This window comes from Rhea americana, unplaced genomic scaffold, assembly GCF_003343005.1.
Source record: "Rhea americana isolate MKP2758 unplaced genomic scaffold, rheAme1 scaffold_60, whole genome shotgun sequence".
NCBI classification, from domain to species: Eukaryota; Metazoa; Chordata; class Aves; order Rheiformes; family Rheidae; genus Rhea; species Rhea americana.
The window spans coordinates 3,419,819-3,442,904 of NW_028186757.1; the positions used below are offsets into that span (position 1 = coordinate 3,419,819).

The 23,086-nt window shown below is 35.1% G+C and overlaps 1 protein-coding gene across 2 annotated transcripts in view; it reads left to right on the top strand.

The window, feature by feature from the left end:
• Window positions 1–23,086, top strand: part of FSTL5 (follistatin like 5) — a 305,635-nt gene that overhangs the window by 225,025 nt on the left and 57,524 nt on the right. For both annotated transcript variants that reach the window (XM_085319846.1, XM_085319848.1), the window contains exons 8-10: window positions 9,157–9,277; window positions 16,938–17,099; window positions 19,379–19,513. In XM_085319846.1, coding sequence (XP_085175972.1) covers window positions 9,157–9,277; window positions 16,938–17,099; window positions 19,379–19,513 — 418 coding nt within the window. The remainder of the gene's footprint in view (window positions 1–9,156; window positions 9,278–16,937; window positions 17,100–19,378; window positions 19,514–23,086) is intronic.

The following is a 23,086-nucleotide window of genomic DNA, read 5'->3' on the forward strand; positions in this document are numbered from 1 at the left end:
TCAGACCTGAGTGGGAACGGAGGAGGGTGCACTTTTTTTTTTTTTTTTTTTTTTTTTTTGTCCCTTTTCCTTCCTTGAAATGGTGACTAGTTAAAACTGGAAGTTTTCCACAAATTCTTATTTGCCTATCTTTCACTATAAAACTATGCCCAGAATTAGAGAAGCAAGCAGAAGAGGCTCAAAATGGGGAAGAGATCAGATAGTCTTGCGATTAGAGACTCTGCTTGATTTAAACCAGAGGATTCCCTGACGTTTTGATAAGTGAGGCCTCTCTGTCTCTCATCTTCCCATCTCATGGCAAGAATTCTTCTTGAGGAGTAATGGAAAAAAAATTAACATCTAAAAGATTTAAAGAAAAGCTGTTTCCTGTTTGTTAGTACTTGAATGTATGAGACATTCACTGTCTCTTCAAGAAAAAGAAATAAAAATGGCCTCATTCTCAGCTGGGGACATGTAAAGCAGTAGAATTTGTTGTTTTTAACACACGTGCTTCTGGCATGTTAAAACATTACTTCTGAGATGTGTTTTTGATATTGTCGAAATCTAGCATCAATGTGTGCAGAATAATTGCCTAGCAGTAATTTCATTAACATTTTAATGATTTCTAATCCTTTCATCTGYGTACACTTCTTTTGTGTAAGAAAAATGTTGTTGAAGCGAGGAAGTAGAGATGGGAGGGATACTTTGCCACGCTGACTTTTGACTGTGGTTTGAGACGTTTCAGCACGTCGGTGGAGAGGGTTTGTCAATGGTCGTATGATTGTCCCTACCCTGTCACAGATCTGTGCGCCGCACCGAGCGCTACCGCGTGGGAGAGGTGTCGTCCCCGTAGCCCCTCTTCCACAAATYTGGCCCTATGTTGAGTCATCTTGAACTATAGCTTGGATCAGTACTTCTGTTTTGGGATCACCTAGCACTGAGATATAGAATTAATTTGTATAACGAGAAACTAGTTTCTTTTTGCTGATCTAGGCCAAAGTGTAATGACAAATACAGCTTTGGTTACAGTTGATTTAAGAGAAAAACAATAGCAGTTTGTGGGAGYTGTAATGAATTGTAATAACTGGGTAATTAGTCTAAATTAATGTCACTGATTATTGTATTAAACCAGTTAACATTTAAAATATATGAAGAGAATGTCAAATAGTGTTTAACTCTTCTTTCTTTTAAACAAAATAAATTGTTATACAATCATACTTAATTGGATAAAACTATCTGAGTCATTCTGCAGATCTCAGTGCATAGCATAAACCAGTAAAAAAGTAACAGCTGTATCAGAGCATGCTGAGATTACCATTAAAAATATGCCATATTTAGTCAGCTGGAGTTTTTGAGTTTGTACATAAGTTAATGGTCATGATTGCTGATTCATAACAACATAGTATAATTTTACAGAATTTTCCAGAAAGTGAAAAAATTAGTGATGTTTTATGGTTAATCTCAAGAGCTCTTTGTAAAGCTGTCACTTGTATGTAGTGCATATCTGCCATATACAGTATCCATATTCTGTTTATGTGACTAGATATAAAATGAACTCTTATTCCCACCAGTGATCCAGAAATGATGTTTTTATGGGATTTTTCTCTGTGGTCCTTCTTCGGGTAATGAGGAAATTACTAACATTATTAGTTTTCAAAATAGCAAAAACTGCATAWGTTTTATAGAATAACAGATGTTAGCCTATATTAGGTGTTACTATTAAGTAAAATTGTAATCCTTACTGTATCCAAGAGAATAAAGAAAAAAATCATATATCTCTACTTATGCAAGTAGGTACAGTGTTATTCTATTCATTCATAACCAGAAAAATGTGAATCTCATTCTCAGACTTGGTGAATAGTTACAAATCTTGTTGAATTCAACTAGTGCTCATTGCCCGTGTATCACAAATYCTTCTCTTTTAGGATGAGATAATAATGTGTGATCTCCGTGCTGACCATTTGTAGATAAGGTTAGGATGATGTGCACAAAGGCAGTTTGGGATATAAATAGCTAATTCTCTAGGCTTCCTCAGTAATTGATGGAAGGATATTGACTTCTTCAAACTCTGAAACAGAGATTTAGTTAGATGTTCTGAGTTGCTCACTGGATGATCCCATTTTTACCCTTTGACAGTAGGCTGATACTGGTAAGGATTTTTTTTTTTCCCCTCTCAGTCTCCACAGTGTCAAGAAAAAGAGAGAGGAGACAAGTATTCAGAATTGCTAATTGTAGCTAGAAAGTTTGTTCCATGGTCAACACAGAGTTAGGAGGTAACAAACAAAAAACAAAACCAATCAGCAATGAGCTCCACTGAACTGTCTTGTATGTATACTATACTACTGTGTGCTATATTATTACTTTATTCTTTCTTCTTTGAGTTTTGACCTGATTTTTCCATTTTCTATCACTCTGGTTCTTCAACCAGCTGATTTACACTAGACTGATGATTTCTTCTTACTACAGCTGTAAAATATGAGATTGAGAGAAGGTAGGCAAAATTAGTATTTAGGAAGTCTTAGGTTTTGTTTCCCACCTTGAGCTAGAAGGAAAAGCTTAAAAAATCTTGGATTGCTGCCGTGTTCAATTATTCTCAGATTTCTTTGTAAAATTTAATTTCTTTCTGACRTGCAGTAGCAAACCAGAGTTGTATTGCTCTGCCAGCATGAACAGAGAAACTGATTACTAGGAAAGTATGAATTGTAAAGTTGACATTAACATGAAAAGCGTAAGCAGTATTTATCTGGCAAGCCAAGCATACATCAATATATTTTTTTAATTCTTCTAGTTAACCCTCAAAAGATTATCTACTTTCTGTGTCATTGTAAGAAAGTAAATTAGAGAAACTAAAAAACAAAAATATTTCTTGAAAATTCCTTGTCAACTAAAGTCAAATGCTGAAAGTGTGGAAGGGGTTGTTGGAAAAGGAAGGGGTGCTTCTGCTTGTGTTTTGCAGCCAAGCAACTATTGTTTAGAAAATACCTGTAGGGCTGCAATTATTGCTACAGCCTTTCTGTAACAGACCAGTGCAAAAATGTAATTCTTTGGGACAAATTCCTTCACCAGTCAGTTGAGAGAGAAAGATTTTTCTTCCTTTTCCCAGAAGAAAATCAAGATTTCTCTTTAAAAATGGGGAGGGGAAATATCCCTACTCAGACTGTGCTGCCATTATCACTGACATGTATTGCAATGTTTGCATTACTGGCTATCAGTAAAAAGATACCAATCATTATAATTTCCTTCTCTGTTGCATGTTKGTCAAAGACTGTAAAAAGAAATACAAATTTCACATACTGTCAAAGAGCTATTAAATAAAAAAGAATTAGAAAACAATGAGAATTTTTAATAAGGAGTCATCTCAGTTTTTCTGATTGAGGACTATTGATTATATTAATTCAAACCTCATGTCCTCATTCCTGATTTGTATTTTTTCTCTGTTTTACTTGTTTTCTCTTTTGTTCTCTTTTCTCCTTCAAAGTGTGTAGGGTTAGAATTCTGACTAGTATTTTCAAGTACTTCAGAAGCTGAAAATTTTAAGCCATAGGGTCATTATATTTAATATTTTATGTGACCTGCATGAAACAAGTCACAAAATTTGACAACTTTGTATGTTTATATAAGCATAATATGTTTTTTGCACTTTGGTGCATAAAAATGCCCTTTTTACTATACACCAATGCAAATGCAAGAAAAATCTTTAAGAGAGTAGAAACTGATAAAGAACTAATCATGGTGTTAAAGAAAAGATGTTGCAGTCTCTATAGCAGTACACAAATTGAAACAGTCTAATTATACATTCTTCTGTGACGAGAAAGCAGGCAACAGTCATCCTGGATCTATTAATGAAGAAGGGCAGGCAAATGATCACAGACTTTCTCATATGCAAAGAATTAGCATATGAAAGCAAGTTATAAAACCACAGGAAATAATTACAGATTTATAAACACAAATCACCTTTAGGTTTCTGCTGTATTGTAAGACAACTAAGCAAAGATCCATTATCAAAGGCAAAAATCTTCTCTCCATATTCCTTTACTTGTTATTCATGACACATATCATGATTCTTAAATGTCAAGTCCTTCAACAGAAGAGAGAGCTATAGTGGAATCACTGCTGAATGATTGGTCAAACCTATCTTTTTTCTAGATGACAAAAATAATTAGTTTCTCAATATAATTTTAGAAGTTCTGTGGCATTTCCATCTGAACAGTAGTCAAATTACAGTCTATTGTTAAATGAATGTGTTGGACTTGTAGCAATGTTTTAGGGACATCAAATAGGTTTTCAAAGGGTAGCCTTTCTGCTGAAAGTGCTGCTGTTGATGTTTGAAGGCTCTGATTCAGTAATGTTTACATGTGTCCATATGGATGTGGGCTTTTTCAGTRACTTAGCTTGTAAGTTAGCCTAAGTAAAACTCAACATTCACTCTCAAAGAACTTTGTCTAAGCATCACCATCTCCTTCCAAACACTGTTTACAGTATTCAGCTTTCATTCTATTGGATTGTTTGTTTTAATATCGAAAAACAAGCCTTGAACTCAATATAGTAGTAAGCCCTTTATTTAGTAGTTGTAAAAAACACCTATAAAAACCTAAACGTTTTGAGTGGTGAAATAACAGTCTCATGGGGGGAATCCTGCTGCAACATTTTGGTGTAAATTGACAGCTCAGCCTTAGCTCAGTTGGTTAGAGCATGGTGCTGCTAATGCCAAGGTTGTGGGTTTAATCCCCGTACAGGGCTATGCTGAGGGTTGGACTAGATGATCTCCAGAGGTCCCTTCCAACATTACCATCCTATGAAAGGACTAGACCACAGAGCTTTTCTATTCAGGATTTGYATGTAAAAGCAGGGAAAAGCCTGCATTTACTTAGAAATTAGCTATGGTACTTAAATATATCATCATCTTAGAGCAGATCAGTCAAAGGCCTGGAACAAGTAAGTGTGCTTCAAAGCAACATGTAATAATTTAGCATAAGTAATGAGAAAGATGGGTTAGGCTTGTTTCCAGACTTTGCATGGTGGCAGCTAAATATTCATACATTCCGATCTGTGATCTGGTTTTGTTTGCAAATACCTTTGGCACAGATTACTTAAAAATGGTGGACAACAATATTACCTATTTGCTAGATGAAAATGCATGTACCTCCAGTGTGACTCTTCTGAAGGTTCATTCTTYCACTAACAACTTGAAGAGCCACATTTTGAGAATATCTGTTGAGCTAGTAGGGGAAAAAGGTCAATTGAACTTTTACTGCTTTGTACACCTCTAGAAAGAGATAAAGATAAGAAATAYTGAACTATGATAATTGTTAGAGTTATTTAGGTGGAGGCTTTTGAGGGGGAAGTCCAGGTTTAATGGTTCAAATAATTCATCAAAGTGAAAAAATGAGCATTAAAGGTGGTTCTTTGTTTTTATCTAATGATAATTCTGTTAGGTAGTGGCATCTTGGAGGATCTGTAGAAATATTGTGTATGTAACTAACTGGAACGTTAATATMGGTATAGTTAGCTTGGGAAGGACAAGTTTTTTTCAGGTCTACCAGGTAGATTAATTATTAGTTGTTTTTTTCCTACCATGGGAAACTAGCAGAATCATCTGAAGCACAGAATGTTGTACAATATGAAATTTAGTTGCCCAAACACTTTTTTGGGGGAAAAATGCAACAAAATACCTATTTCTGAATAAGTATTAAAAAAAAATGTAAAAGGTCAAGAGGAAATACTTCTGGATTTTAGTTTGATCAGCAAAGCAGCTTGTGTGAAAAATGAATACACGATCATTGAGCTTGTGACTCCTAGGAGAGAAGAAAAACTAGAAAGTAATTCAGTGGGAGTGAAGAAAAAAGATTCCAATAAATTTGGAAGTGATCAGTGAGATCTAAAAGCATGTAAGCATAGTTACATTGTACCAGTTCACCTAGACCCGTGTTTTCTGTGACAGAGTTCAAAGGAATGCAAGAAGAAGCCAGCATATAGTGATGTTTACCCAAATTGTTTTAGCATGCAGTTTACAGACTTCCTGATCAACAATCTGTAGCTGTCTGTATTTAAAAACCTCTGATAGATTTTTTCTTCTATGAATTTCAGGAGAAAAAGTAAGGATTCAGGTAAATTCAGTTCCATAAAGAAAAGATAGGCATGCAAAATTTACAGAGAAAGTTAAAAAGTTTATGAGGAGATGACTTATTAAAGCCTAGTGTTCAAAGCCCTGAAACTCAGATTGAAAGTATAGAAAATGAAGACTGAGTTGAATTTAATAAGGTACATAGAAGAATTATATAAATATAAAGGCACAGCATCAGAACAAACCCCTGTGTGGTGTAGCAGGAGGAACCACAATGAACAAAAAAAAGGTATTTTGTGAAAACGTTAAGTGGATCTCCTACTTGACAAACAGCTGTCAACAGACAGCTGATAAGACCAACACGTTTAACTGTTTTTCCACTTCTACCTTCATTTAAAATTAACAAAAATATCACAAGGAGAAGAGAATATTTTGATAGATTAAATGTGTTGAAATTGCTCAATCTAGAACTGACTCAATAAATACAGAAGCAAGAGGATTAATTTCTGAAGAACAGATGGGGCCTTGGAAGACTGGTATAAATGGAGTGAGGAGAAGGTGTGAGCCATGGAATCTGTTTAATCTAGTACYGGTACACTGTAGCAGAAAAATATGAGATTTTGGTGTGCTGACCTGAATTCTGGGGAGATGGAGTGGAGACCCTACAGTCCTACAGGCTTCTTGCTTTTCTCTTATAGAGCATATGCRATATGAGGAGAGGCTAAGAGACCTGGGACTGTCTAGYCTGGAGAACAGAAGGCTTCTGGGGGATCCTRTTAGTGTGTATAAATGGGAGGAATAAAGATGACTAGACTGGCCTCTTCTCAGTGGTGTCTAGTGAAAGGTCAGGACACAAAGGGCACAGACTGAAAGTCCATTTAAACAGAAGAAGAAGCTTTTTACTTTAAGGYGACTGGAACAGGATGACCAGGTAGGTTGTGGAGCCTCCATTCTTGGAGGTATTCAGGGGCAGAGTGGACTCAGTTCTGGGCAACTTGTGAGCATGCATCCCTTCCAACCTCAGCTGTTCTGAGGCTCTCTTACCCTCTTCCCGGTGGTTATGATGGCAGTCATACTCATCGTTAAATAAAGTAGATGATTGGATAGTTTTTCATCCCACAGACTCTTTCAACCTGCCATTGCAGCATCTTACAGAAACTTCCTTCCAAGAGCTTGACTTTCCCTTTTAAAATGTTACTCCCCATTTCTCTATGGATAAAGAATGAACTCTGTCTTAAGGTGGCACCCTGAAGGATGTAGAAGTTTGTTAGGACAAAGTTCATTTCTTTMAACGTTTTTTCTTTTCCTCCCCTCTTTATTACAAATTAGAATACCCTGGAAATCATGCATCATCTGAGCTTCTGAGGGGAACTGTATTACACTTGCTCTCTCACATTTTCTGTGTTGTGGCAGGGCACTTTGTACTGTAGTCAGCACTATTGATTTTATGCAGCAGAAAATGATTTTCCCCTAGATAGTTCTCAGTAAGTCGCTTGCATCCCATGGCTATCCCTGTTCCACCACTCAGCTGATGCAAAAGCAACAGAAATGGAGCTGTGCACCCTCGTGCAGAAATTCAAGTTTACAAAAGTAATGAATYACTGACTGTAATGAGATATGTAGGTATTTTTAACTTGGCGATTGTCGCTGTTCTGGTGAATCAGAGACCTGTTGGATAATTGGGCTCTGTGCAAGCCTGTGTGTGCCTCTGTGTATGAATGTGTATGAATGTTACGTACTGCAATACGTGTGTGTGTGTTTTAGCTCTGTATCCTGTGGTAAATCACAAGGAAAGGATATTTAAGTAATTTAAAGATTTTTAAACATACTTAAAAGGCTGTTTATGTTAAGGAGCAAAAAAAATGGATATAAGATGACCATGAATAAGTTTAGGATAAAAATAAAAAGAAAGCTCCACTGTATTCATAAGGATATTGAGAAGTTTTGAAACAGCTTTTTAGTAGAAAAAAAGTAACTGTGTTTATGACAGATTATGATAACRTTATGCATATGATTATTTAGCATAGTTCCCTTCAATAACTGAGTCTGACTAATATGACMCAGTGTACCTCTTCCAAGTATAAAAATGAAAGTGACTAAAAGTTCCATTTTTTAATTATAGTTTTTCCACTTTAAGATTAAACTATCTACTGGGTTGAAAAACATTTTTCATATTTTAACTTTTTTATTTTATATTTTTGTTCAAAATAATTTAACCTCTGTTTTATGAAAATATACTGCATATATAACTGTACAAAGATAACTAAGTGAATCTGAAAGGAAACAAGTTATCAAGAAGTGTAATTGAAAAAGTAAATTATGTAAGATAATGTAGAAAAACAACTAGCATGGTTAGTGTAAACTGTAGAATCTGTGGAGCATAGAATGGAAGAAGCTAGATTGGATTAGGACAATTATTTTAGAGTAGTCCTTGAAGACATGAAAAAAATAGCATAAGGAAAAATAAAGCACATTCAATAATTATTCCATGCATCTTTACAATAATTTAAATAAATATTGTTTTAAATTTACTGTTGTAAATGTAAAATTATATTATACAAAAAAAGATATTTGAGAATTGCACTTGAGAGTAAAGTTTTCTGCTCTAATCTACTGGAATCAAAGATTTTTGGAAGGTAAAGTTAAAAATATTTACTCGAACATGAAATAAAATGAGCAGTTTTTCTTTTCCGGATATCTCTTCATTTCAAAGAATGACCACACTTTCACAAAATGTTACTTACCACGTTAAAATGCAGTGAGGTTTAACTTTTCTGTCTAATCAAATGCAAGCCTTTCTTCTGCAAATAACTATCAGAGCTAAAAAAAAACAAACCATACCAAACCAAACAAACACCTTATTACTGGTTCTGGGTTTAATACATCGTTAAAATAAAAYTTATATTTTCTTTTGTAGACAAAATATTAGTCAAGATTAAACACTTCAGCTGTTCCGGAAAATATCTGCGTTACAGTTTATTGTCAGCTATTCTGGTTTAATGTCTGTGGTGATTGATATTTGCATCACAACTTTGTTGCCAAGATACAGAATATAATCATTGTACAGATACTGAAGTAATTATGATAACCTTGTTTTTAATCTTTCCCTGTAGGACTTTGGAGACGATGGGTCATTGTACATTACTAAAGTTACCACAACTCATATGGGAAATTATACCTGCTATGCTGATGGCTATGATAARCTCTATCAAACTCATTTTCTCCAAGTGAATGGTAAGGAAGGTTGTTCTAATTACCAAATCATAAGAGACTTGGATTTGGATTTTACTAAGTAGCTTTGTTTTTGCTCTTGTTTTACTTTTCAGTATTGTGTTACAGATCAAAAGAAAAGAAGATGTAATTAATTTTTCTCATTCTTCTATAAATGAGCTTGCAAAACGAAAAAAAAGAACCATTTTCATTTAGTACTCCTGTATGAGTAATACTTATTAGAAGAAGTAAGATTAGTTGTTCTGGACAGTGAACTTATGCACTTATGTGCATGATGAACAGTTATTGTCTGTAAAACAATTTTTTGTTAAAAATAAAGTTTTGAGTGCCAATTTAGTAGTGCTGAAGAACACACTGAGAAAAGTATAATATGTACATCTCTTGTGTTAAAAACCTATTTAATTCAATGTAATATATATTTATACATAAGTATATAATAGATAACAGAGTATATGTTATTAATATAATAATTATGTGTAATTATATATAATAGAGTAAATATGGAATGTATATTCTATATAATTACATGTATTATATTTAATATACAAATATAGTATATATTAAAAAGATACAGTACTCTAAAATCTATTTGGAATTGATGATGGATGGAAAAGTCAGGCTTGACTGCTGCTCCTCTATATCATTCAGTCATTTATAGCTGCCTAGACAACTCGCCTGGTCCATATTTGTTCTACTTGGAGAGCTGGTGTTTCATAAGTCAGCACTAGAGTGGTACCTCTTCCCGCAGGATTTTGGATGTTGCTTTTCTGGGGAATGGGGTAAAGGAGATAGGAGTCCTTTAGATTAACAGGATTGTGTGCWGTTCAGAGTGTGCATATTGTAGATAGATAAAGTCCAAAACATTTAAATTAAAGTTCTAGTCAAACGAGTGGGTCATCCATAGTTTATATCTGTACATCAAAGCAGCAATCTTCCTAAGCACAGGCRTGATGGTTAGTACTTATAGCCGTGATAATGACTAATTAATAAGATGACACTTGTATTAACAGAAGAGTCAGATAAAGGTTAATGAGATTATGAGGCTTCATTGGTCTCAAAATCTAATGTGAGGGTTCTGTGAAAACAGTGCAATTAGATTTTAAGCTCTTTCTTCATGTACRTTTGTATAAATCTGTATTTGCTTAGAAACAATATTTATATAATTTGCATCAAATACTTTGCAAATATTTTACATATATGTATATTTTAATTTTAAGCTTAAACTGTTTAGARCATTTTTTTAGTCTACAATTTTGAATTGCCTTGTTCAGTGATGAGCTTCCATGGGGATCATTGAGCAATACAGATAATCAGCACTGTAAAAATACATGTTTTATGGTTAGAAAATTCCATAATTCTATATCAGCAATCTGTAAGGGACTATTGTTTTTAATACAAACTATAAAAAGACCAAGCAATACAAAGCTATGATGGTGCAGGAGTAATTGCTTCACTAAATAATGTAAACAATGATAATATTGACATTTTATATAACACTTGACACCTTCCAAGTGTATRATTTTGTGAACGTATGGTTTTGTAAACATTTCTATTTTGAGGGTGGTGGATCTGTTACAACTGAGCTGCATTACAGTGCCTACATACAAAAGCTTCTACTAAGTGTTGAGGACTAAGTAATGAGGCTAATTTATAGTTTACCTACTTATGTACAAAACAGGCATCACACTGGAACCTCTGCTCTAAACTCATAATGAGCTTCTTTATAAGTCTATATACAGAATACAGTTTCCAAAGGGTTTATCAGCACACATGCATTTATGCATTTAAATGCAGACATGCATTTATCTYATCCAAGAGGGACTGACACTTTCAGACGTACTTAAGAGAARTAACCAAATGTTGTTTGGTTGAACRCTGAAAATACTAGTCAGCGTAGAAAGTCTTCAGGATGCCCTCTGCCAAATCTAAAATGGGCTGGGCTTGTTAATTCTTGAAATGGTTTCTTGCTGAGTCTTCAATTCCACCAGAAGCCATTTTTTCCTCAAAATTTTCTTTTCAATAATGAAATGGTCATACTAGTAAGAGAGAGAGTCTGCTTTTTTTGCTTTGTTTTGTTTTCTTTTCTCCTCTCCAAATATCTGTGACATTACAATTCATGCTGCCAGGGTTTTCTCCTTTACTGTTGTTGACATCATGTAGCATAAAATCCTTGAATTAGGAGGTCTGTTCTCAGATGATGATGGGCATGTTTAATGGTTTTAATACTATTRAAGACAAAGAGGAGCTATAGATTTCACTCTCCCATAAAATATTTATAATATCCACCCCATAATTTGTCTTTAAAATCCTTTACTGAAAAAGCAAACARTGCAAATAGATCAATATAAATGCCAAGGTGAGTCATCTGTACTTGAGTAGCATTTGTGTTATTTCCCTCATGCTTGCTTGTTAGCCTCTGATTTTTTTTCCACAGCAACCGCTCAAGAGGTTACGTGTGGATGCTGGCAGAGTTCTTTGAACTATGGCCAGAGCAAAACAGTTGTAACAAATATTCTTGTAATATTGGTCCTTTTACTAGCAGGGAGTTACTACTCTCTAAAATGCTGTTTCAAGGTATTAATATATTCAATTAACCACTTTATGTAATAATTATTCAGCTATATGGGACAGCAGAAATTTATACATCATTTCAGTAGGGGAAAAAAAGAATAGTTTGAATAATAAAATGAGATTTTTTTCCCCCTTATGGCTGGACTATATTGCTTATGTTAATTGGAAGTATTAAAAGATCATTGTTAAGAGTATTTACTGTTTATTGTTACGGTCTTAGGATTACCTAAATATTATATCACCAGAACAGTTTGTGCAAACAGAAGTTTTAGTCTTCTGCATCTGAAATACAAGAGCCTTGAAAATTGCTATTGGAAAAGCTGAAATGCTTTATCAAGATTGGCCTCTTGCATTCGTTCAGTGCTTACCAAGTTATGGATCGATGCTCTACATACCCAGGGATGTTAATCTTATTGATAACAAGAATAGTCACAGTCACAATACCTAAATTAGTTAAAATAATTATTTATAGCTCAGTTTTTCAATTTTACRAATGGAATGTGTATAGATGTCAAAACCTAAACTTTTCAAAGTGTGAACTTGAGGAATTTTACTTTTGGTAAGGTGTTTTTGGACAAAAAATATAATCAGTTATATTACAAAAAAGAGTAGAATTTTCAAATTCAAACCTGCTATACAAGCAATAGGAATTTATTGTATATGGGACAAGTTAGCTTAATATAACACTAATGTGAATTTTTTCTTTTTGATTATGTAGTAATGTTTATCTCCTTCACCCTGTGTTTTTACATTGATTAGCAAGGAAATTTCAGTGCAGGGCGATGACAAGAGTTTTCCCTGTCTTGGTTGTCAGACAAAAGGTCTATTAAAAAAAAGATTTTTTTTTTTTAGTACCTCAAGGCAAAGAAAAATGAGTCCAGATCCTTAGCCAGATATAAATYGGTGATTTATAGTGTCTGAGAAATTGTTTAACACCTTTGTCTTTCCAAGCAAAATATCTCAGTTTAATCAAAAAGAAAAGTTATCATATGGAGCGTTAGAAGAACCTATTTAGACTATATATGTTATATATATCTTTCTTAAATGGATACATTCTCTGTGGGTTCCAGACAGCTCAAAGAGACTATTTTTCTCTCATAAATTTTTTCCCATTAGATATGATTGAAGAAGTCTTCAGGGATTTTTACAGCAATTGTAAGCTGCATTGAATAGTTATATATATTCATCATATTTGGAGCCAGTATTCTCACATGGCTTGTTGAGCTGAATGATGAGGGATGTAGGATGGGCAGCTCTTTGCTTCAGCTGGTTGTGTTATGCAAGGCTCTGCTAAATACAGTCATGGAACCTGCCTGCTCCTCCCAWCCTTTTTCACCCATGTAGTGATCGCTCTCGTATGGAGTAGACTGCTTTTGGTTAAGGTACCAGAACGTACCTCTTTAAAATTCAACATTAACAATCACTGTTCTTCCATACTTAAAATTTGCTTTCTGTGAATATTTATGCTCAGTTACACAAAAAAAATGTGAGTGAAGTAAATCCAAAGAGGTGAGAAGCACAGACATATCAAATTCATTTTTGAGACTTAGCTAGTACTAAACTAATATTTTGATAGTCTGCATGCCTCAGTTGCACAGTTATTGAGGACGTATTGCAGGTTGCCTTCAGGATAATACGAGATCAAAAATTTAAATGCAAGACAAGTATTGAAGAACCTTTTTAGCTGTGTAGATAACCAATCAGACACAGATTTGGTGAAGAAAGTTGGAGATGGGAATAAATGGAGGGCAAAAAAATAGGGCAAGAAGTGAAGACTCTTGTTACAGCTCAGGGAGTTCATTATTTGTGCCACAGCCTTAGTGTCATAGGGGTACCTCTGTGGCTGGGAAAATGTCACCGAAGGAAATAGCACCTACTCCAGAAAGGTGGACTAATAAAARAAAAATCAGCCATACCTTCAGGGTTATTTTGACCTTCACGTTTCCTGGCCTTTGAGTGATTAATTTAGCAACAACAGCATCTTCTGAAGCAGAATTTTTATGCTGTTGCTTGTTTTTGTTTTAGTTAGAATGTGTTTTTTTTTTCCTTATTTATTTTCTTAGAAAACTGCTAAGGATAAAAGTGGCCAAAAACTTATCATCTGCCTACAGCAGATGCCTGCATCTACTACAGCTTTGGCACCTACAGTGTGGTTTGACTGCTAGTAAAGAAGGATGTGTAACTCATCCTTCATAGGCAGGAGTATGTATTTTAAAGGCAACATGTATCTATCGGTTTCCTTCAAGAGGGACTGTAAACTTCCTCTATTGAAGTTCAGGTTTCTGTTTCCAGGCTGTGTATATTCCCAGTGGTGTTTGAGGCCTTGTAAAATAACAGCTTTTGCCAAAAGCGCAGAATTATTAAAGTGATGTGGTTAGCATGTACAGTCTGATTTGGGAAGTAAACAAAAACAGGAGCAACAGCTGGAGTCATGACAGACTGATGCTYTTCATTATAAAATACTGCTCTCAGTTGCTTATAACTTTGTGTAATTTAAACCCTTCAGGCTGAAATATTCTGTACTGGATATTTGCCTAAAATATCTATTTAATTTGCAGCTAAATCATCTAGGGGTTTCTGAGAATGAAGTTGAGGGAAAATACACTGTTTTTCCCAAACTAAACTAATATGTATCTTTTTCCAGTCATTGAAAATTCCGCAAAATTTGACCTTCAGAATTTTCTGTTGACACTGAGTAGAAGTTTATCAGGTGTGGCAGATTTCATATGCAAAGAGAATATTCCATCGCAGGTAATAGGTGTGCAATGACGTGCAGTGCCTTACATTTAGACCTGGAAGTGGTCTGTGTTGCTGAGATATTGTGGACTGGGCATGGGAGCAAGAAATAACAGGAGTACTCTCTGTAAGGGTGTCCAAACAAGAAGGAAAAAGAAACCGTTTGGTTTTGATGCAGAGGGAAATCYGCAGCAGAGGGCAGATCACTAAAGGATCAACCTTATGTTGAGAAATGCTCAAAAAAATGGTCTCTCGGGAGGGAATCGGAGTCGGACCGGGGGGTGGGGGGCTGAAAGAGGCTCAGGCCACCTGAGCGTGTGGTCCTGAGTGGGGCTCGCTCGGGAACGCAGTGGGGAAGGCATATCTCAGAGCGACACGCACCAGTGGCATGGGGAAGGACACGGCTGGGAAGAGGTGGAGAAGAACAGAAACGGGAACGGCAGGCTTGAGATGAACAGAAGTAGAGAGGTCTGTGCCCATAAAACAAATTCCCTTCCAGAAGCCAGATGGAAACCTTAAATCTCTAGTTTTTATCTGCCCATGCTCKCAGCTGGTAGTCTAAGCAACTAGCGCTCACGATTCTCACGTTTTGCATCTTCCATGCTCTTTTCATGTATTTTTGTATTTTGCATGTAGGGATTATGTRTACTATTCCATGTATATTATTTGAAAAGATGATCTTTATCTTTATTTTTTAAAAAATATCCCTGAAACCTCCTATTTTCACATCCTGAGATGCAGTACATTTGTGCATTTCTTACAATGTAGAAATCTGAGGCATTTCTATGCTCTAATAGGACAGCATGCTGAGACGTTTCTTGTAAACAGTTGGATAGCATTTGAAAATATTTAAACTCTTGCTGAAATAGTCACAGTTAGTTTTTGAGTTTGTTACCGTTTTTCATTATCAATGGATACTGCATCCTCTATCCCGCTGCAGTTTGCGACAGCTAAGTATTTCACATTTTTATAACTGTATTAAATAAAACTTTGCAGATTGGGAAATATATGTCTTTAACCTTTGTTACATTTTTTTTCTTTTAGAAACACCCTCAAAATAGTTCTATCTATATGTAATTAAAAATAAGGTTAACAATTATTCATGTAAAAAATCTAAATAGCAAGACAATCATTGATTATTAATAGGAGTATGCTCAGCACACTCCAATCGTATCCCCCCTCTCTACCATTACTGCTACAAAATACAGCAGACTTAGTTGAGAAGCATGAGTAGTAACTTGCTTACAACAGTTGAGAGTGACCATTATTTTTTGCTACCAGTGAAACTCAGAAGACTATTCTGCCCTATATACCACTAAAGTTCAAAAAGAAATTATTCAAGCCAGATGCCTTAGCACCATCACTTGAATAAAATTATCTGATTTCATCYTCAAATTCAGTTAGTGTGATAAAATCCACAGCTATCCAGTCATACGTGTAAAGCATACAATATGAGTTTAATTTTCCAAAATGGCTACATATACTTGTATATCTATGCTGATTAAGATTAATAATTCAATTTATCATTCTGTTGATTGGCCTAATGGGCAAGAAATATGTTATCAAGTAATCTATATGACATAATAAATGAATATTTTTATTACAGTCAAATGGGTAGTCTTTCATTCTAGGACTATGTTATTAATTACAATTGCTAGAAAAATAGGTGATCCAAATGTCCCCATAGTCCAGTAGCATATATCTAACACTCATTCCATACATTTTATAAAAGTATTAAGGAGTATTTTCAGTAGGCATAAGAAAATCCAAGTAGACATGTTAATATGTGTAATCTAGGAGCTTGAGATTTTACATCACTTCAGAATAGTGTCATTTAATGTAATTAAAGATAGTGATAAGTATTATAAACCAGATTACATTAGTTGTATGGGTAGTGGGGATTGCTAATAGATGTTTTGGAGAGCAAAAAAAGGTGGAGGTGTTAAAAATAAAAGGTTTGTAAAAATGGACTATTCTAATCTCTATATATCGCATTATTACTTAGTGGAAAGTCCTGGTACATTCTACAGTACTCACTTTTTTAAATAAAGAAATGTAAGAAAAAATAGCAGTCTCCTTACTAAACTGCAGAACTACAGAATTAGAATGCAAGCTTGTTTGTTGATACTACAGGCAGTGAAAAAAGGTACTTCTTACAGAACATTCTTTCTTCTTCATAAACTTATTTTGACATAGTTCAGTGTTAATTGTTGCTGAATATATGACTGATGCCACATCAGTGTGTTGCAATGCTGTTATATATAGCTGCAGGAATCTTCAGAGTTGCTTATAATTTGTTTTCTTAGGGGAAGTTAACATTCTTCTGCACTGAATGATAATTGTTTTCTGCCTCTAGTTCCACCAGTCATTCGAGTCTACCCAGAGAGCCAGGCAAGGGAGCCGGGTGTGACAGCTAGCCTTCGGTGCCACGCTGAAGGTATTCCCAACCCACAACTTGGCTGGCTGAAGAATGGAATTGATATCACTCCCAAGTTATCCAAACAGCTAACTCTTCAAGGTAAAGGGGCATATTTATTATTTTCTACAGGTTGGGAGTGCTTTATCTTTGTATCCTTTCTGTAGCACATCTCCCTCTTACACGGTTTTAACCAAGGGTTGAAGTCTAAACACGTCAGGAGACATATTCAAGTTATTCCTCAAAACACATCATCTCTACTTTCTCTTTACTGGACTATTGGTAGTATTTATTGGCAGGATTACCAGTAAATTCCAGTATGCTATTCTCTATTCAAAAATGTGCAGTTTCCTAGTGCACTAAGCAGTCCAAGACTCTGTCCAAACTACAGTATTATTATTTGTCACTACAACTATATTAATATATTATGCTTCCATTTATGCTTTATTTATTAGAAAACAATATTTTCATCTGTAATGAAGACTTTTTTTCTATTGAAGTGGTACTAATGCGGTTATTTTTCCTGAGATAAGATATAAATTTAGACCAGAACGTGGATCAAAGATCACCTTTACTGCAGTTCAAATGAAAACAAAAAAATATAGTTTCTAAACTCATGAGAATTTAAATGAGAGTTAGGGACCTGGTGGTAAAGAACAGGAGGAGAAATATCTGAAATAGGTGTGCTGTTATCTAAGGAGTCTCAGGAGATCTACAGGGGAGATGCAAGGGCACTGCACCAAAACAAAACAAAACAAAACAAAAAAAAACAACAACCCTCCCCCCCCCAAACCTTAAAGGAAAGCCAAACCTTTAAACAACAATAAAGGCCAGTCAGAGAGATTCTGTAGATCTTTAGACCTAGGTGAATTTGCCCACCTTGGCATCCTGCCCAGCTTGAGGTTTTCTTGCTTCCTGCTGTCACACTGATGATCTTCTAATCRACTGTAGAAAAAGGTCTTGCGCTGCCCGTTTTCTTTCTCAATCTTTTCTTCTTCGTGTGCAAAGATAGGGCATGCATTAGAAATGAACAGAAAAGACCAGAAATGAGACTGCAGAATGAGAAACWGTGGGACGGGTGGACAACAGCTGCTTCTGTGAAGACAGAGCCTTGCCTTTGTTATAGATTTATTCTTTCATGGCCCTCTCCCAGATGTACGTGAGCAATTGCCTCACAGAATCATTTTCTTCTATGAGAGCRTCGGCCTCCGGTGGACTCCTTTCCCATAGATGCCTTCTGCTGATTTTTGTCATAGAGACCCAGTGAACAGTTTTTTTTCTAGCCTCTGTGTTAGATATTACTGATAAATAAATAAGAATGATTCTTCTCTAAGCAAAATGCATCTAATTCCATTTTCTTGAATATATTTATTTGAATAACATTTGACWATGTCACTGCATTTGCTTTGAGGGTTTTTTTCTGTCCAATTCCCAGAGTTAAACTATTTATGCACTAGCTTCAGGCACAAGATGGTCTAAGATGAGTATTACACCACAATTCAGTGTCTTAGTCCATGTAGTAGAATACCTAAATTAAATAATTTCCAAGTCTAGTTTTCAAAGTACAGATTTTACAGTTGAACAAGTATGCTATGCTTCAGCTGCAGTGAGTTCACATCAGTATTCACATTGCATTATTTAAAAGTCTTCTGCCTGTGAGAACTGGACTGTTTGTTGACATTCCTACTCCACTGGACATACAACTTCTCATTTGTATGCAAATACTGATTTTTTTTTTCATGTTCACAAACCACCTATGTTTATTTTGCCAGAGATTTGTCTGAAAATACTTCTGAAATTATTTCAGGCAGTAGTTTCTGTAGACTCTTGCATTGACCTCGATATAAAATTCCAGCGGGCCTGCTTTTCTTTTTTTGCATAACATTCATCTGAAAACAAAAACAACTGCCTATGGTTGCTAGAAACAAATAATTATATTAAAATTATTAGTTGTGTTAAAAATTTAAACCATTAGGTTCCATGGAAACCCTAGTTATTTTGTGTAAAGCCAATGATAAAGTGTAAAATGATCAAATGCAGCCTAATGAAAACATAGTATCTTCCTGTGGGAGTAGGTATGCTGATTTTAAAGATGTACATTATCATTTAAACAGGTATAAAATGCCAGATTGATATTTGGCTCCAAATTGCAAAATCAGCTGAGGTGTTCCTGTTATCTGTGAGCTGAATAATAGTATATGTACTTCTCTAACCCATTGAATACTTTAGGAGTCGTTTGGCATGCCTCCAAGTTACAAATTCAGGAAGGAAAATGGCTTAATTAGCATGAGCTGAGGAAGCTTTCTGAATATATAATCTGAAAGCTCTGTAGCAAAACTGAAACTTTTTGTTCGCATGCTGAATTTTTCCTCTCCTTTCAGCAAATGGCAGTGAGGTTCACATTAGCAATGTGCGCTATGAAGATACAGGAGCATATACTTGTATTGCAAAGAATGAAGCAGGGGTAGATGAAGACATTTCTTCTCTTTTTGTGGAAGATTCTGCTCGAAAGACCCGTAAGTATTCTGAGAAATATAAATATACATGTAATGCTTGCTTAACATTAAAAGAAAATTGRTTTTAAAATTAGCACGAAACATTAACTAAATTAAAATGAATGTATCTAGATAGCTGATTAAAGAAGCTGATTTAAGTAATGGTGTCCAAGAGTCTTTGGAGGAAGAGTGCATAATCGGAAATATATCTAGGAGTGAAATGAAATCTCTGATTCAGACTGTGAATTGACATATTTTCCACATTAGTGTGGCAATTTGTATCATTTCCTCATGAAAGGTTTGTCAGATGTGAAGGGAATATGAAGGGAAAAAAGGAACTGAATCCCYAAATGAGGCAGAGCAATACTCCTGGTGTGGTCTTTGGAGTGGGTGGGAAATACAGAAAGACCTTTTGCAGTTTTTCTTCCTCTGTGGTCTTGACGTATCAAGGGTCAAACCCTGGCGCTTGTGAGATGAGTCGTCACAGGACTTGATCTCAGGTGCTGGAGTGCTCCAACACTTCCAGATCAGCCAGCCCCTGCAGTCTTTTGCCCTTGATAACTGCAGTTCTCCAGGAAGGTGGAGCAGCAGTGCTGTCATTCGCTTGCTAGGCTGGGAGTTCCGCTTGTCAAAGAAATGCATATACTACCACCCTAAATGGTCGTCTTTATTCCTTGTTGGACAGTAGTGGGGCTGATGCACCCTGTTTACTTGTCTGTCTTTCCACTCCTTTTTCTCTCCTCTGCTTAGAAAACTCCGTTCTTGAGTTTATACTTCAACTTTTTTATTAAAAAGAAATCTGTTATTTTAATGAATGCTACATATATTCATTGGAAATAGATCTAGTAAAATGATAGTTATTTTACTAGCAAGTCTGATTGCATTAACCTCAGGGATTCCTATTTATCTGGAAGCTTATTTGACAATGACGAGTGTTCAGAAGATACTACAAGCAGAATTAGTATCACTGYGAGTCTGTCTGACACTTTCTGTCATAAGACACTGACTTCAGTTACATATAGGTTTATTAGGCTTTAAATATTTGCAAGGAAATCTTCCATGCAGGAAAAYTTTATAACCTGAAGGTGAATATATTTACATAGCTACTTTGAGTAACACTAGTTATAGCTGTCATTTCAAAAGTCTTAGCATATTTTTTTTTAGAGTGTCATGAAAATGGTTGCTCAGACATTCTGGGAAGGCAACTGAGGATAAATAAGTTGTTTTGATCATTTTGAAATTCTAGTAATCTGGTGGTATGAAGTGGCTGTGTCACCTCCTTGTGTCTTTAGCAGTCTGGAAAAAAAAATGGTGTGACTGTTACCAAGTTACAAGCCCTTGAAAAACTGGAATTTGTCTGAGGAGAATTGTTTGGTCTTAACAAAACAGTTGTATTTAACTGTTGAGATTCCATGTAGCTATTATTTTAGACCTGACCTACAGTGATTGTGCTCCAACAGGAATTGCTACACCTACGCGAAATACTGCTTTCAAGACTTACAGTATGATGCAAGAATTTTAGATCATCTAACTTCACATCTAACTTCACATCTAACTTAACATACCATCACCTACCATGCAAGGAACAGCTTTCAGGTCCACTAGCAGGAAGGTGGAAGCTATTAGGATAACATCAGTGGCATGAAAGATGTAAATGAAGGAAGATAGAATATATGCCTAATTATTTCTAAGTTAATTCATCCAGAAGACACAGACTCTCATTCCTAGAAAATATATTTACACTAAGTTCTATGTCATATATCAAAGAGAGGCATTTTATCATTGTGTTCTTATGTATCTGAACATGGTTTTCTAAAAATTGGTGGATTTATAAATACAAGCATAGTACATAGAGACATCATTATATGAGTAAAATACAGATTCAACAGGCACAAGATGTTTACTGGTTACTTTACTCTGGTTCAAAAACCCGTTTCTAAGCATGCAAAGGTAAATCCTAATGAAAAGGAAAAATTACTGTCAATATTAGCGTCACAACGTTAGTCTACSTTCACGAGTACAAATTTTGAGAGACATTGAAAGTACTTGTATGTTTTTTGGAAGTGCTGTTGTGCTCCTGTTTAAGAAAAAAAAGTCTCTTTAGAAAGATAACTTTCTAGTTTTAGAAAACTGAAATTACAGTATAAGAGCTTTATTRTTAACACTATTCTGCATGTTTTTGCACTTCTCAAAACACTGGTTCATGGACCAAACTAAAGATTGGGAAAGAGAATGACATAGGTTAAAACTACCTGGTTGAGACTTTGGTCTTTTGTTTCTCCCCTTTCTCCAGTGTTTCTGTCCTCTAGTATAATCTAATGCCTGCTGTTGAGGCCACAAATTTAGGTCTAAGGGTATTCCCTAGCTAAAATTGGAAATGTGCTTTTATATGATCTAATATAAACTGTACCTGCTATAGATTTTCTTTTCCAATAATTCTACTTTTGACCTCTTTTAAGGGAATAAAGCAGACATAATTATTTCCTTAATCAGTCTTTTTGTTGTTGACTTTTTTTTTTCTTTTTTCTTTTTATTGGAGTACAAAAGCCTCCATCCTGGAAATTTTATAATAGAGTGTTGCTTTAGGATGAAAGCAGAACAGCTTGTCACTCTCACTAGCTTGTCAGTTAATCTGAGTTTATCTACTTTTTAAATGTCACACAGGGTAAAACTCTTCACAAAATAAAAGCATTGCAGATTAGTGAGCTGGTTGGCTCTTGAGAAAGTATTGGTAGCTTTTTTAGTGGACCTCCAAAGTATTATAACTATAATCGCATTGCATTAAGCATGGCAGTAATTTTATAGGCTACGTAATTTAAAACATGGTGCCTGGAAAGGCAATATTCAAAGGGAATATTCACATCTGCATTTATCCAAGCCACTGTTTATATGCATATGAACACTTTTGGCAATGAATTTTAGTTTGCATAATAAGCTAAATTTTTAGTAGGTGTCTGTGGAGTCTCCTTTTTAACACAATAAATTTGTTGTGTGTAAAACTCAACATTGTGTTTTGAGAAAAATGTAATATATGTGGCAGAACAGACATGGTTAGCTCTTTTCTKTGGAGATGGGTAAGTCTTGCTAGTGCAAACAAGTCCTCAGAGAAAATACTACATTTTTTAGTATCTCTGTCTAAATTAGAATCAGTGCCATTATTGATAAAAACAGCTTTTCTTCAATCATATAACTAATAATGTTATGAGATTATTAGCCTTTCAAAGTTCACAGCATTGGTTATATTCACATTTAATATTTGTGTGTCTAATATAAACAAGAAAAAAGTGGAATGAAGGGCAAATCTGTACTGAACTGTGGGAAGTGTGATGCTGGTAGCAAAAATAAAAGTATAGAGTGCAAAATGTGACTTAGAGGAGCAAGGGCATTATGTGTTTTAAAGTTTCTAGTTACTAGCATAGAAATTTGACACATTCCAGTTCTCTAGAAAAGTCAGTATACTTTGATAAAGATCTGTCGTCAAAATAGTAATTTGAGACTGAAATGAATGAAAAACACTGTGAAAGTGGTTTGCCATAAAGCTGTTAAGTAGATGCCAGTGCTAAACACTGAACAATTCTTTTGTCACGCATTGGT